At 33.9% G+C, this 14,654-nt stretch overlaps 1 protein-coding gene across 7 annotated transcripts in view; it reads right to left on the bottom strand.

The window, feature by feature from the left end:
- IQCB1 (IQ motif containing B1) overlaps positions 1 to 14,654 on the bottom strand; it is a 55,421-nt gene that overhangs the window by 31,295 nt on the left and 9,472 nt on the right. For all 7 annotated transcript variants that reach the window (XM_082740531.1, XM_082740535.1, XM_082740533.1 and 4 more), the window contains 5 exons: positions 14,172 to 14,265; positions 9,658 to 9,757; positions 3,339 to 3,517; positions 1,234 to 1,343; positions 473 to 582 (listed from right to left, as the gene is read on the bottom strand). In XM_082740531.1, coding sequence (XP_082596657.1) covers positions 473 to 582; positions 1,234 to 1,343; positions 3,339 to 3,517; positions 9,658 to 9,757; positions 14,172 to 14,265 — 593 coding nt within the window. The remainder of the gene's footprint in view (positions 1 to 472; positions 583 to 1,233; positions 1,344 to 3,338; positions 3,518 to 9,657; positions 9,758 to 14,171; positions 14,266 to 14,654) is intronic.

The raw sequence follows: 14,654 nt of genomic DNA, 5'->3' as shown, positions 1-14,654 counted from the left end.
GGTTATGAGATTGAGCCCTGCATCAGGCTCCACACTCAACATGGAATCTGCTTGACATCCCTCTTCCTCTGCCCCTCCTGCTCATGGTTGCTAGAGGGGAGAGGAGTAGGGGTGTGAATAAAATAGGTGAAAAGAAGTACAAACTTCCAGTTGTGAAATAAGTTAAGTCACAGGATGTAAAGCAAAGCATAGGGAATAGAGTAAAAAATACTGTAATATATTTGTGTGCTGACAGTTGATAACTAGACTTATCCTGATGTGATAGTCATTTCACAATGTATATAAATGTTGAATCACTGTTTTACAACTGACACATAATATTGTATGTGAACTACACTTCAATTAAAAAAAGATTAAGAGAAACATATTAGAAAATTGGGGGGAAAAAACATCCTAAGTTTTTACTCTGTAATACTATAATAAGATACAGCTATACTCTGAGATCATGATTCCTTTCACCAAAACTTTTTACCTGAAACTCCTCTGCAAAGTAATCACAGCAGATGGAAGCTTCTTTAATCTCTTTCTAGTTTGGAAACCCTTCCAATAAGCTTGAATCAAGCAAGCTGCTTGATGTAGTTTCTGAAATTAAAGGCCAGAATTAATTTAGAGGCATCTCCATGAAAGTCTTTTTTAGAAGTCAACAACCTAAAATATCAACTTAAAATAATGCACAAGTATTAATCTCTATCTCTAATAAACTGGGCAAGAGGCAACAATTTCATAGGTCTAGGACAGGTAATGTCTAAGAATATTAAACTTGATCTCCCAAAGGAGATACATTAGGCTCTCAGACAGTATCTAAAAATGTATTCAAGATAGTTTGATTAGGGGCACCTGGGTGGCTCAATGGGTTAAAGATAGTTTGATTAGCTCTGAATTCTCCTTAATATCCCTTCTACTCCTTTTATCAGGATTTTATAGCTCTGCTTATTTAATGCTTCACCCTCTTTGTTTGACTTCTCATGCTGGGTCTCACTTATTCAAGCATTCAAGGGGATGAAGAACTCTGAACAGGATGGAAAAAAGGGCTCTACGGTTAAAAACTTGGTTCTATAAAAACCCCTTCCCCGATCAAACTATGACTGGTCTGAATGTTGAGGGGAGATAAATAAAGAAAGAGGAAGAGACAGCAAATAAAAGATTCAAGAGGCTACCAGTCTCCAGTATTTTCAAACTAAAATGTTTACTGAAATGTTAGCATATATGCAAATTATTTTTATAATTTATTACCTGTTCTTCTACTTCCTGATAGACCTTAGGGGTTAAAAGGTCAATGAGCTGTCCAAGTTCTTGACTGAACTCTGTCCCAGGTTCATATTTATTTAGAAGACTTCTGAGTCCTGAAATGGAGTAACAAAGGTATAACAGTTAATAATAAAATATGATTTGTTATCTAATCAGTATTAATTAGAGGTTATAAAGTCTGATTTAGAAACAAATGAATATTATAGCAAAATTAATCACATGACTTTCCTTTTCTCAAAGACTTCTAGATTGAGGTCTTTAGGATATTTCTCCATCCTAAGAGTTTTTATGTGCCCACATGTAGGATCTGAGGCAAAAACCTATTCAGCATCTTTAAATTAAAAAAAGGTAAGTGGAACCATTTGTGTTTTTTTTAAAGATTCTTTTTTTTTTTTTTTTTTTAAGATTCTATTTATTCATTTGACAGAGAGATAGAGACAGTGAGAGAGGGAACAGAATCAGGGGGAGCAGGAGAGGTAGAAGCAGGTTTCCCGCTGAGTAGAGAGCCTGAGGCAGGGCTTGACCCCAGGACCCTGGGATCATGACCTGAGCCAAAGTCAGAGGCTCAATGACTGAGCCACCCCGGCACCCCTGGAATCACTGTTTTAAGTCAAAGAGTGGAGATAATTTTTTTCCTGTTTGAAAATAAATATCTTAAACTGAAACATTTTTTAAAAGATAATAACATACTGAGCAAATGCCTACACTGTGGAAGCATTTAAACAGGTTATTATTAGTCATTCTTAAAATTATTGCTAAATAAAAATATAGTATTATATGTAATTTGGGGCAAATCAATAGGTTACTAAGCAATTATTATAGGAGAAGTGCCACAAATACCGCATTTTCATCACAAAATAAAACACAGTAGTAGTATAAGATATAAAGTACTATTTATAAGCACATTGGAATAATGTATTAAAATGTATATATTCAATATAAATAAAGTAAAATGCCCCTGGAGTGTGTAATTGGGGAAGCCACTATATGGATCTGTCCATGTCTTTATACTCTCTTTAAAACTCAAGTTCTCATATTCTGTAAAATATCTTTTTTTTTTTTAAAGATTTTTTAATTTATTTATTTGACAGAGAGAGATCACAAGTAGGCAGAGAGGCAGGCAGAGAGAGAGAGAGGAGGAAGCAGGCTCTCTGCTGAGCAGAGAGCCCGATGCAGGACTCGATCCCAGGACCCTGAGATCATGACCTGAGCTGAAGGCAGCGGCTTAACCCACTGAGCCACCCAGGCACCCTATTCTGTAAAATATCTTGAAGAAATTGAGTAAGTTCTATTGAGAAAAGAAAGGGAGAAGAACTGTTCAGGTGAAATTCCTTTATAATGAAGTCTGTTGGACATTCATATTTCTATAGAAGAAATCTAACTATGGAATTTAAAAATATGTATCTGACACAATATCAAATAATTCTATTAGTCCCACCTTCTTTCCCTCTCTATTCCTATAACATAACATAATTATAATGTTCAAAGTAATGACTGATACAAGGTAAGTTACTAAATAGTGCCTTCCAGGGGCGCCTGGGTGGCTCGGTGGATTAAAACCTCTGCCTTTGGCTCAGGTCATGATCCCAGGGTCCTGGGATCGAGCCCTGCATTGGGCTCTCTGCTCAGTGGGGAGCCTGCTTCCTCCTCTCTCTCTGCCTGGCCTCTTTGCCTACTTGTGATCTCTGTCAAATAAATAAATAAAATCTTTAAAAAAATTTTTTTTTAATTTAAATTTCAAATAAATAAATAAATAAATAAATAGTGCCTTCCAAATCTTCAAGCATGTTTTGAAGGCCCATGTAGTTGGGTCCTAAATGTAATGTTCTAATCTTTAAAAATTTCCACATAATGTGGTCTGGTGTTAGTAAGTATACACATTTGATTCTGGAGATGAAGAATCCCCATCACTATTTGACCACTAAATCATGTTCCTTAAATTAATATTACACTGCCTGTTAACAACTGGAATAAAAATAAAAACCTTAAAAAAAAATTGGAATTTTGTTTTCCATAGAACAGAAATAATGGTTCCAGAAACCATTATTTCTTTTTGAGAATCTACAGGAAAGAAAGAATATATGCACTACCTTTGTAGCAGGCACTTAATCTCAGTAAAATCAAAATTTCCTGATGGGATTCAGTCATCAGCAATAAGAGCTTTGTAGCAGTACTTCTTATGACTGGGCTAGGAGTTGACAAAAGCTTAAAAACAACTTCATCTAAAATTGAATGCAGAGTTTTTCCTTCTATTCGGAGTAGGTCACCACTAACAGACAAAATAAAAAGAAGGAATATACCATTAATGATGGATGCAGAGGTAACATAAAAAATTAAACATAAAAATTCTAGCAACTTGATGCTTAACTGTGCCAGCATGCAAGAAGATAACGCATTTTTTAAAGATATAGCTTAGTTCCAAGGACACATCACATTAAACCAATTACTATTTATTGAATTTCTACTGTGTCTAAGGCACTATGCTAGGTAAAACAGAATACAAAGCAGCTAAATGCCCTATCCTATGAAAAACCTGCAGTCAAATTGCAGAGGAAAGATAAATGTACAAAATGTTAAATAATGATTCAAAAACTTCAACAATAAGAGGAAAATCACAAAACAGTACATGGTCCATTGCTTAATGATGTATGAAGACAAAAATTCCACAGATATTCAATTATCATGGACTTAACATAGAAGGAATTTACCTTTCCTTAGGTATTTTCTTCATTATACTAACAACTAACACCTTGTGTTATCAATGATATGAAAACTTATCTGGAACTTAGAAATAGTCAAAAGAAATCACTGCATGTCTTTTACTCACCCCCCCCACCCCCAGTCCCCCAGTAAGGAAGGTTGGCTTATAGAAAACAAATAACAATGATTCTTTTCTGAGAGCAATGCAAATAGAGTCTCACTCAATAATACAAATCGATTTTAGCCAGTAGAAAAAGTTAACTGTAAAGGTTACTATTTATTGTTTTTTTAGCTATTAGCAAATTCATTTCTACATTCCTTTGACAAACCACTCTATAAATCTCCCCTCCTCAAATTCTCCTTTGAACCTATATAAACATATTACTGGTTCCTTCATTAATAGCTGAGCTGAATAAAAATTTTTTGCAATTGATCTACTTTCTGACACTATAAATTAGTTCACATTTTCTAGAACTTTATACAAATGGAATCATACAGTATGTATTTTTTTTGCCTGACTTCTTTCACTCAGCACAATTATTTTGATATTCACCTGTACTGTCACATGTTATGAACATGAATGAGTGAATAGTTCATTCCTTTTTTTTCCTGCTGAGTAGTAGCCTTTGTATGGATATACCATATAGTTCGTTCACCCCTAATGGACAATGGAGTTGTTTCTAGTCATTGGCTATTATAGATAAAACTATTAACATTTGTATACAAGTCTTTGTATGGACATATGGTTTCATTTTTCTCCAGCAAATACCTAGAAGTGGAATAGATAATATGGTAGATACACGCTTATAAGAAAATGTCAAACTACCTTCCAAAATTTTATCACTCCCACTAGCAGCACTTGATTCCTCCATATTCTTGTCAACACTTGGGTCAATGTATTAAATTTTAGCTGTTTAACAAGCGTAGAGTGGTGGGCACCTAGATGGCTCAGTTGGCTGAGTGTTGCCTTTGGCTCAGGTCCTGATCCTGGAGTCCCGGGATGGAGTCCCACATTGGGCTCCCTGCTTGGCAGGGAGTCCGCTTCTCCCACTGACCTCCCTCCTCTCATGCTCTCTCATTCTCTCTCTCTCTCAAGTAAATAAATAAAATCTTAAAACAAAAAACAAAAACCCCCAACAACAACAAAATCCCAAGCGTATAGTGGTATCACCCTAACGACTAGTGTTGCTGAACATCTTTGTGTGTGTGTGTGTGTGCGCGTGTTTTAAGATTTTATGTATTTATTTGTCAGAGAAAGAGAGCATGAGCAGGGGGAGTGGCAGACAGAGGCAGAGGGAGAAGCAGGCTTCCTGCCAAGCAAGGAGCCTGATGTGGGACTTGATCTCAGGACCCTGGAATCATGACCAGAGCTGAAGATAGACACTTAACTGACAAATCCACCCAGGCATCCCTTTCTGTGTGCTTATTTGCCACTCATGAAGTTCAAATCTTTTGCTTTTTTTTCACAAGGCTTTTTAAAAAATTTTGAGTTTTTTTATATTCCAGATAAAAACACTTGAGCTATATGCTTTCCAAATATTTTCTGCCATTGTGTTTTGTCTTTTTCACTTCTTAAAGTGTCTTTTGAAGAGCAGGCTTAAAATTTTGATGAAGTCTAATCAATTTCTTCTTTCATGGATTTTACTTTTGGTGTCATATCTAAGAATTTAACAAAGTTTATGCAATCCAAAATAATAATGGCTTTCTACTATTTTTCTTCATAAGTTTTATAATTTATATTTTACATTTAAGTCTATTATCCATTTTGAATTAATTTTTTATTGTTAGTAAGTATAGATCAACATTCTTTTCTTTAAATATATTTTTAAAAGATTTTATTTATTTATTTGACAGAGATCACAAGTAGGCAGAGAGGCAGGCAGAGAGAGAGGGGGAAGCAGGCTCCCTGCTGAACAGAGAGCCCAATGTGGGGCTTGATCCTAGAACCCTGAGATCATGACCTGAGCCGAAGGCAGAGGCTTAACCCACTGAGCCACCCAGGGGCCCCTCTTTTCTTTAAATATTGATAGACAACTGTTACATCATTCTTAAAAAGACTATCCTTTTCCCACTGAATGACATTTACACATCTTAAAAATCAGTTCTTCATATATGTGCAAGTCTATTTCTGGTTTCTATTCTGCTCTATAGATATATTTGCATATTTTTGCATCAACAACTCATTGTCTTAATTAAGATTTTATTTATTTATTTGTCAGAGAGAGAGCACACAAGCAAGGGAAAAGACAGGCAGAGGAAGAAACAGACTCCCTGCTGAGCAAGGAGACCAATGCAGAACTCCATCCCAGGACCCTGGGATCATGACCTGAGCCAAAGACAGATGCTTAATGGACTGAGCCACCCAAGCATCCCTCATTGTCCTAATTATATTGGCTTTATAAAGTCTTAAAATTGGGTAGTGTTAGCTCTCCAACTTTTTTCATGTTCAAAGTTAGACTATTTTATATTCTAGGCCCTTTGATTTTCATATAAAATCAGTATGTCAAGTTCTACAGAAATGAGATTTTGAGTGGGACTGTATTTAAAATATATATCAATTTAGAGAGAACGGAGATCTTAATAATGTACCACTCATCTAGCAACATGGTATATCTTTCCATTTACTTACATATTCTTTAATTCCTCTCAGCAGCATCTTATAGTTTTAAGTGAACAGGTCTTTGCCATCTTTTGTCAGATTTAACCCTACATATTTCATATTTTTATGCTATTTTAAGTTGAATTATCTTAAAATTTCAATTTCTGACATAAAACTTCAATTTATATTTTTATATGGATTTTATATCCTACAACCCTTGCTATACTCACTTATTAGTTTTAGTAGTACTATTCCTTGAACATTTTGTTGGTTTTTCTACAGAGATGACAATGTCGTCTCCAAATAGAGAGCTTTGTTTCTTCCTGTCTTTACAAACACCTTTTCTTTTTCTTCTTGACTGTACAGGCTAGAAACTCCAATGTGATGTTGAATAGAAGTGATTGGAGTGCAGATCCTTGTCTTGTCCATAGTCATATAAGGAAAGCATTTAGCACTTTACCATTAAGTAGGTTTTTCCTAGATGCCTTTCAACAGGCTAATAATTGTTCTATCTTCTACTAGCACTATGCTGAAAGTTTTTCTTTTTGAAAAATCAGGAATGGATAATGGATTTTTCAAATGCTTTTCTGTATCTATTAATATAATATGTTTTCCCCTTTTTGTTTTATTAATATGAATTACATTTCTTGACTTCAGAATGTTATACCAGCCCTGAATTCCTGGGATAAAGGCAACTTATTCAAAATACATTAACCTTTTTTTAAAAAGATTTTATTTACTTATTTGAGGGGGGAAGCATGACCAGGGGGAGGGGCAGAAGGAGAACAGACTCCTGGCTGAGCAGAGAGTCTGTTTTGAGTCTCAGTTCCAGGCCCCTGGAATCATTACCTGAGTCAAAGTCAGATGCTTAACTGACTGAGCCACCCAGGCACTAAAATGTATTAACTTTTTAATATACTGCTAGGTTTTAATATATTATGTCTTTGGTTTGTTATCAAGTAATGCTGACCTCATTATGAGTTGGGAAGTATTTCCTTCTCTTCAATTTTTCTGGAAGAATTTGTTTAGTAGAATTTACCAGTGAAAAAGCTGTCTAATTATGAAGTTTTCTTTGTGGGAAGTGTTTTAGCTACAAATTCATTTTCTCCATAGTTATAGGCTATTCAGATTACCTACTGCTGCTGCTGCTGCTTTTTTTTTTTCTTCTGTTCCTCTTAAATTTGGTAGTCTGAGTGTTTCAAAGAACTTGTCCATCTTACCTTAACAAGCATAAAGTTGTTCACATTATTTCCTTCTAATATTTTTTAATATCTATTGACTTTATTGTGTTGTCTCCTAATTCCTGACATTGATAGGTTGTATTCTCTTCTTTTTACCCCCGATCAATTTTCTGTTACACATTTTTTAATTTCACTGACTTTCTCAAAGAACCAGCTTAAGGGTTCATTGATTTTCATTGTTTTCACTATTTTACTGATTTCTGTTTTGATCTTTAGAAATTTCTTTCTTCTATTTTAATATTTTATTTTATAAGTAATCTCTAACTCCAATATGGGGCTCGAACTCACAACCCTAAGGTCAAGAGCCGCACATACTCCACCAACTGAGCCAGCCAGGTGAGTTTTAAGAGGGAATTTAATTCCCTCTTCTTAGTTTCCTAAAGTGGAAGCTGAGGGTAATGATGTGATACTTTTTTTTTTTCGAATACAGGTATCCTGTGCTTTTCAAAAGTTTGCATTATACCACTTGACTTCTATGAAATATCTACATTAGTACTTGTTTTTTGCTAATTAAAAGAAATCTGAAAACCACTATCTGTTTTATTTCTTCGGAAAATAAAAAAACATGAAATACTAAAAAAACAAAAACAAACAAACAAAAACAATCTATTATTTTGTAATTTGCCTGTTGTTTGTTTTCTTAGGTAGTAGGGTAAATCCATTTTTATTATTCCATCTCAGTCACAAGTGGAAGTGAAATCTTGATGATTTTAATTCATTAGTTTTTAAGATCCATTTCCTTTAAAATCTATTTCGTACCAGTGCAAAAGGCCAAGATTTTATCGCTTCACTTAGATTACTGTAGCTGCTTCCTCTAATTGCCTTGTCTAAAGTTTTGTCCCCTTTAAATTCTTCCTCCACACAGTAACCTGAGTAATGTAAGTAATAAAATATACTTATTTTTATTTACTTTAAAAATCTTTTAATGATCCCATTACTTACAGGATAAGATTTAATTTCCTTAAGACAGTATATAAACTCTTCATGACTTAAGTCTGCAGAACTTTGCAGCCACCTCCACATGCCAAACTTTAAATACCAGCAATGATGAATTGTACTCACTTTTTATCTTCAGCATGTTGTTTCTTATCTCTGTGCATTTGCTTATATTGTTACCTCTGCCTAGAAATACTGCTTTCTCTTCTTCCTCTCTGGCTAATTTTTCAACCTTGAAGTTTCACCTTAGGTGTTACCTTCTTCTGGGAACATCACCCTTCAGCTTGTGATAGAAGCTCCTCTAACACTTGTGCATACTTTTATACTTTCAACTTAGTATGTTATAATATAATTATGTTCATGGGCTGGTCTCTTCCACTACACTGTAAGCTACTTGAAGGCAAGTTTTATATCTTAATCAACTTTGGGAACCCAATGAGAGACATACCATTTGGCACATAACAGATGCATAATAAATCCATATGGAACTGGAAGAGTCAATTATTACAACTGTGCATACTCTTTTTTCCATTTTAAGCTGGAAAACATTGCCCATTAGTTCTTTTATGCCATTCTGAAGCACCTGGTGTAACAGTAAGTTTGCAATTTGCTAAATAAATATATGATTAAGCATTTTTTATTGTGATCCTAATATTTTTCTTCAGAGATCACCATATTTCTTCTCTAAGTCTGAGATTGGTCTAAAATCTTCTTAAGCTCTGAGACACCAATTCAACAATAAACTTCCAGGCTTTGGTGGTATTTTATATTCTTTTCTAAAAGACAGTGGTAATAACAGGGCTCTTGAAGTAACTTGTACAAATCATATGTAATTGATGATTTCAGCAAAACTGGAATAAAACTGGTAATGCTTCTGGACCAAAAGTTAAAAATTATAAATACTTTGATAAATACTTTGTAAAACCAAATCACCTGTTGATCTGTAGTATGCTCTGGAGCAGAGTCATGACTGTAGATCCTATTTGAACATTGTCAGTTTGAAGTAAGTGCAAGAAATGATCACTTTGTAGTACTAAAAGAGAAAAAAAATTAAAATTAAAAGATTCTATGATACAATTGGGGTTCATTTGTCTTTTTAAAACCAGATCAAAGCATGATCATCTGCTAACATTCCTGCTTTTGTATACTTTACAATAAAGAAGATTTTAAGATGGGCCGTTTAAGTAACCATAAATAAGTCATTCCATTTTATGAAAGGTATAAATAGAAAGCATCCAAAAATACTAAGCTAAGACTCTACTGTAATCTCCCATTAAATAAGAAACAAAATAAAACATATCCTAAATTTGAATCTCTTTCTAGCATTAAATTTCAGTGAATAAAATGAAGTTTCCTATGAAGAAGAGAAAGTATGAAGGAATGGAAATAATACATATGACTGTAAACAGTGGCTTACATCCATAAAATATTGAATTATTTTATACAATGTACCATGTTTGATAATATTTTGTCTTAAATAATAATGAAATTATTACTTACAAAACAACACTTGTTTTTACTGGTTTATAATTTTTAGGTTCTGAACAGCCAGTTATGAAGACCTGACACTGGATGCTTATTCAAGTTGTTTAACCTCTCAGAACATGTATTTCTTCATCTGTAAAGCTAGAATAGCTCTCTCACAGACTATTGCAGAATGCCCTAGAACAGGGTAGATTCCCAGTAAATGTCAGTTTCTATTCCCTTCTCCATTAATTGATCAGAATTTTAATTAAAGTAGGATCAGGTGGGATGCCTGGGTGGCTCAGTTGGTTAAGCAGCTGCCTTTGGCTCAGGTCGTGATTCCAGCGTCCTGGGATCGAGTCCCAGTCCCAGTGTCCTGGGATCGAGTCCCACATCGGACTCCTTGCTCCGCAGGGAGCCTGGTTCTCCCTCTGACTCTTCCTGCCACTCTGTCTGCCTGTGCTCGCTCTCGCTCTCTCTCTCTCTGACAAATAAATAAATAAAATCTTTAAAAAAAAAAAATAAAGTAGGATCAGGTATGCAGACAAGGCATACCTGTAAATACCATCCAAGCTTCCATGAAACTTTACTATTTTCCTTTTTCTCTCCTGAGAGAACATATTTGATTTCTTTCACATATTAATTACTTTCCTATTTACAGAGTCCAAAATTTAATATTTTACTAAAGATCATTTTTGTAACATTTAACAACTTCAAAAAAATCAATTCCACTACTACTAAATATTTCTATGGTTTCTTATTTTCTATTACTTCAATAGTAAAAACATTCTTTTTTATAACTGGGAAAAGTATATTATTTCATTTTTGTCTACTTAAAGATGTTTTATTCATAACTTTTTTAACTCTGAATTCACTGAACTCATGTAGTATGTAGTATATATATATCTTTTTTCTATATTAAAAAAGTTATGCTACAATAATTTAATAAACAGTCATTCCATTTTATTTTTACAATGTTTGCTTTATATTATTATAAATAATATATACAAATATAATTTATATAATAATATAAATAAAAACTCAATAAAACTTATACTTGGAGCCCTTATTTTGTTTCTCAAGTGTAGTTGTTTCATTAAGTTTCAAATAGCTATTTGGTCTCCCCCAAAAAACTGATACTTTTGCCCATTTAAGCTTTTTATAATGAAAGCTTCAAGCCTACACAAGACAGAATAATATCATGACTCTGCATGTACCGGTCATTCAACCTTATCAGTGATCAACTTATGGCCAATCTTATGTCTCCTAGCCCATTCATATCTAGCCTCCCATTTTATTTTGAAGCAAATCCAAGATACCAACTTATTTCATTCACAAGTATTTCAATATATATTCCCAAAAGATATGAATTATTTTAAAATATAACCATTATCTAACCTATATAATCATGATTCCTTAATTTTATCAAATATTCAGTCAGAGCTCCAATTTCCAAATATTATACAGATTTTTAAATTTGTCTGAATCAAGATCCAAATAAGATCTACCCATTGCACATATTATACATTGTAATTGGTTATCTTTCAAATTTAATCTATGGATTCCCCCCTACCATTTTTTTCCCCTTAGGTTTTATTTAGTGACAAAACTATGTCAATTGTCCTTTAAGCTTCCCACAAGCTAGTTTTGTTAATTACATCTGTGGGGTGTAATTTAATGTTTCCCTGACCTTCTATAAATTGGTAATTGGAACTGGGGGATGAAAATGATGCAGGTTTGAATTTTTGACATCTACATTTCATATGTGAGGTTATGATGAGCCATTAGGAGGTACTTCTGAAATTTTGACAGTGATGGATGATTAACTCCTAAATTTGTTCATTCATTAATAGTTGTACACTGGTCATATTCTACCTTTCCTTTCTCACCTATTAGCTGGCATACTTCTATAAAGAGAAATTTCTCCTCGTTGATACATAAGAAAGGGCCAGATAAATGGATTCTTCATTTACCAGTTTTCAAAATGAATTGGTTCTCTAATGATAATTTTTTTAATAGACTCACTATATTTGATGTGTTTCAATCCTCAGCAGTTATTATCCTATTACTGTTTCAAATTTCCCATTTTTGGCTAATAGAAACCTCCTTATTTTGGCTCCTCAGTTCTTTTCACAGACTCCTAATAAACTCTGATTGCATCCTTTTTATCTGGCATTAAAAATACTTCAGGGTTACCTTGCATATTTTTTACCCCAGACATAAGAGTCAGCCTTTTCTCCAAAAAGCTGATTCTTTTTAGAGAGAAAGGTTACTGGAGACCCCAATTTTGTAAATGAATTTCACAACCATTTGGTTTTAATACATTACTGATATTTTAAACCTACAGACTGACCTGAAGAACACTGTCATTTTGTTATAGCTATTATTTAAAAAAAACAAAAACAAAAAAAAAACTGGCTTATTTAAAAAGTTGTATTCAGGTGTTCTCTCTCTTGCTGTCTCTCTTTTTACTAGGTCTTTTACGTTATACTATAGTAAAACTAAGTAATTCATGTTTTTGATAAAAGTTGTTTAAATTGGGAACTTTATTTGTTTCATAAGGGGAAACTAAAAGGCAAAGCTTTAAAAGAAAAGGAAGTACCTAAGTATTGAGAGAGAGAGACAGAGACAGAGACACTGTTCTTTGGGGAATCATCGGACTTGGTTTCTGCATTATCTTCAAATGGATAGAACTCAAATAATGAATCATGGAACACTACATCAAAACCTAATGAGGTACCAGGTGGTGGGTATTAGAGAGGGCACGAATTGCATGGAGCACTGGGTGTGGTGCAAAAATAATGAATACTGTTATGCTGAAAAAAAAAAAAAAACCCCAAAAAACAAACAAACAAAAAAGCTCCCAAAAAAAACCCCCAAAACTAAAGAGGTGGGGCACCTGGGTGGCTCAGTGGGTTAAGCCTCTGCCTTTAGCTTGGGTCATGATCTCAGGGTCCTGGGATTGAGCCCCGCATTGGGCTCTCTGCTCAGCGGGGAGCCTGCTTCCCCCTCTCTCTCTCTGCCTGCCTCTCCACCTACTTGTAATCTCTCTGTCAAATAAATAAATAAAATCTTTAAAAAGAAAACAAAACAAAAAACTAATGAGGTACTATATAGTGACTAACATAATTTAAAAAATGGATATAACTACCCAAAGTATTAGTTATACTAATTGAAGAGGTTGCCTTTAGAAGATGGGAAATGAAGTGAGGCACAAGGACCAGGACTGTGTTCTTAAGAATCCACAGAGAACTATAAAACTATAAACTAAAAGCTATAAAACTAATGCACAGGACGCCTGGGTGTCTCAGTTGGTTAAAAGTCTGCATTGGACTCAGGTCATGATCTCGGGGTCCTGGGATAAAGCCCAGGGTCAGGCTCCCCAGTTAGTGGGGAGTCTGCTTCTGCCTCTCCCTCTGCCCCTTCCCCATCTCTTGTGCACACTCTCAAATAAATAAATAAAATCTTAAAAAAAAAAAAAAACTAAGGTATATTTATATTTCTCAATGTAAGTGCAGAAATATCCTGTAAAATAACTTTCAAGGTCAGTAAAAATTTCAATATATAAAAGCTTACTCTTACATGAATAGACTACGAATTAAGTCATATCTCCTCTGTACAGATTTCTCTCACAGTAAACCTAAAAAACAGGTGTAATCTTTAGAATTTTGAAAAAATTTTCCCTAAATTGCTAAGATTATCATTAATCCTTATCTTGGATTTGCTAAATAGAAAAAGCTAAGGAGAAAATTATATTTAAGCAATTTTCTCTTTAATATTCACATTGTCAATGCTGGCTATTTAAAGCTGGAATTTCCAAATGGGCTTTTATTTTTTTGCATGTGCAGTTATTTCAATGTAGTTTTGTTTAACTGTGGTTATTTGTAAAGTTAATAGATGTATTTATTTTGAGAAAAAAAATCAAGTTGTTAGCAGGTACTTTACAATGACTATCAGTTACCTCAAAAATCTTTATCTCTTACCATTGTGGATGAGTTGAACATGGCTTCCCAAGAGCCAGAAGAGAGAATCAGTCACAATTTGGAATGAGTGTAGTAATTCATCTTTTTCTTCACCCTTAATACACACACACAAACCCAATTTACTTTTCTGTAATTGCTTTATTTAAAAAAAAAAGAGAAACTTGTCTCTGGGGAGTCAGAGGACCTGGTTCCCAGATCTTAGCTATTCATGATTTTATAGTGTTTAGTTTCTTAATTTATAAAATTTGTGTTATGGTAGAGTAGTAACACAAATTCCCATGTGCCACTTTAATTAACTTGAATTAATTAAATCTAGAAATGTGTAAAATTTATTTAATGCTAACATCCCTCAAAATGCCAATGGAGATGCTGGAAGAATTTGTGAGCTATTACATAGAAAGCCTATACTCTACTACTAAGTTTAATTCCCTACCTACAATATTTTTTTTTCCCAATTTCTTTGTGGTATATATATATATATAT

Source organism: Mustela nivalis, assembly GCF_964662115.1.
Source record: "Mustela nivalis genome assembly, chromosome: 1".
NCBI lineage: Eukaryota > Metazoa > Chordata > Mammalia > Carnivora > Mustelidae > Mustela > Mustela nivalis.
Note: the sequence above shows the minus strand (reverse complement) of the source record. Positions and strands in the feature narration are given on the sequence as shown.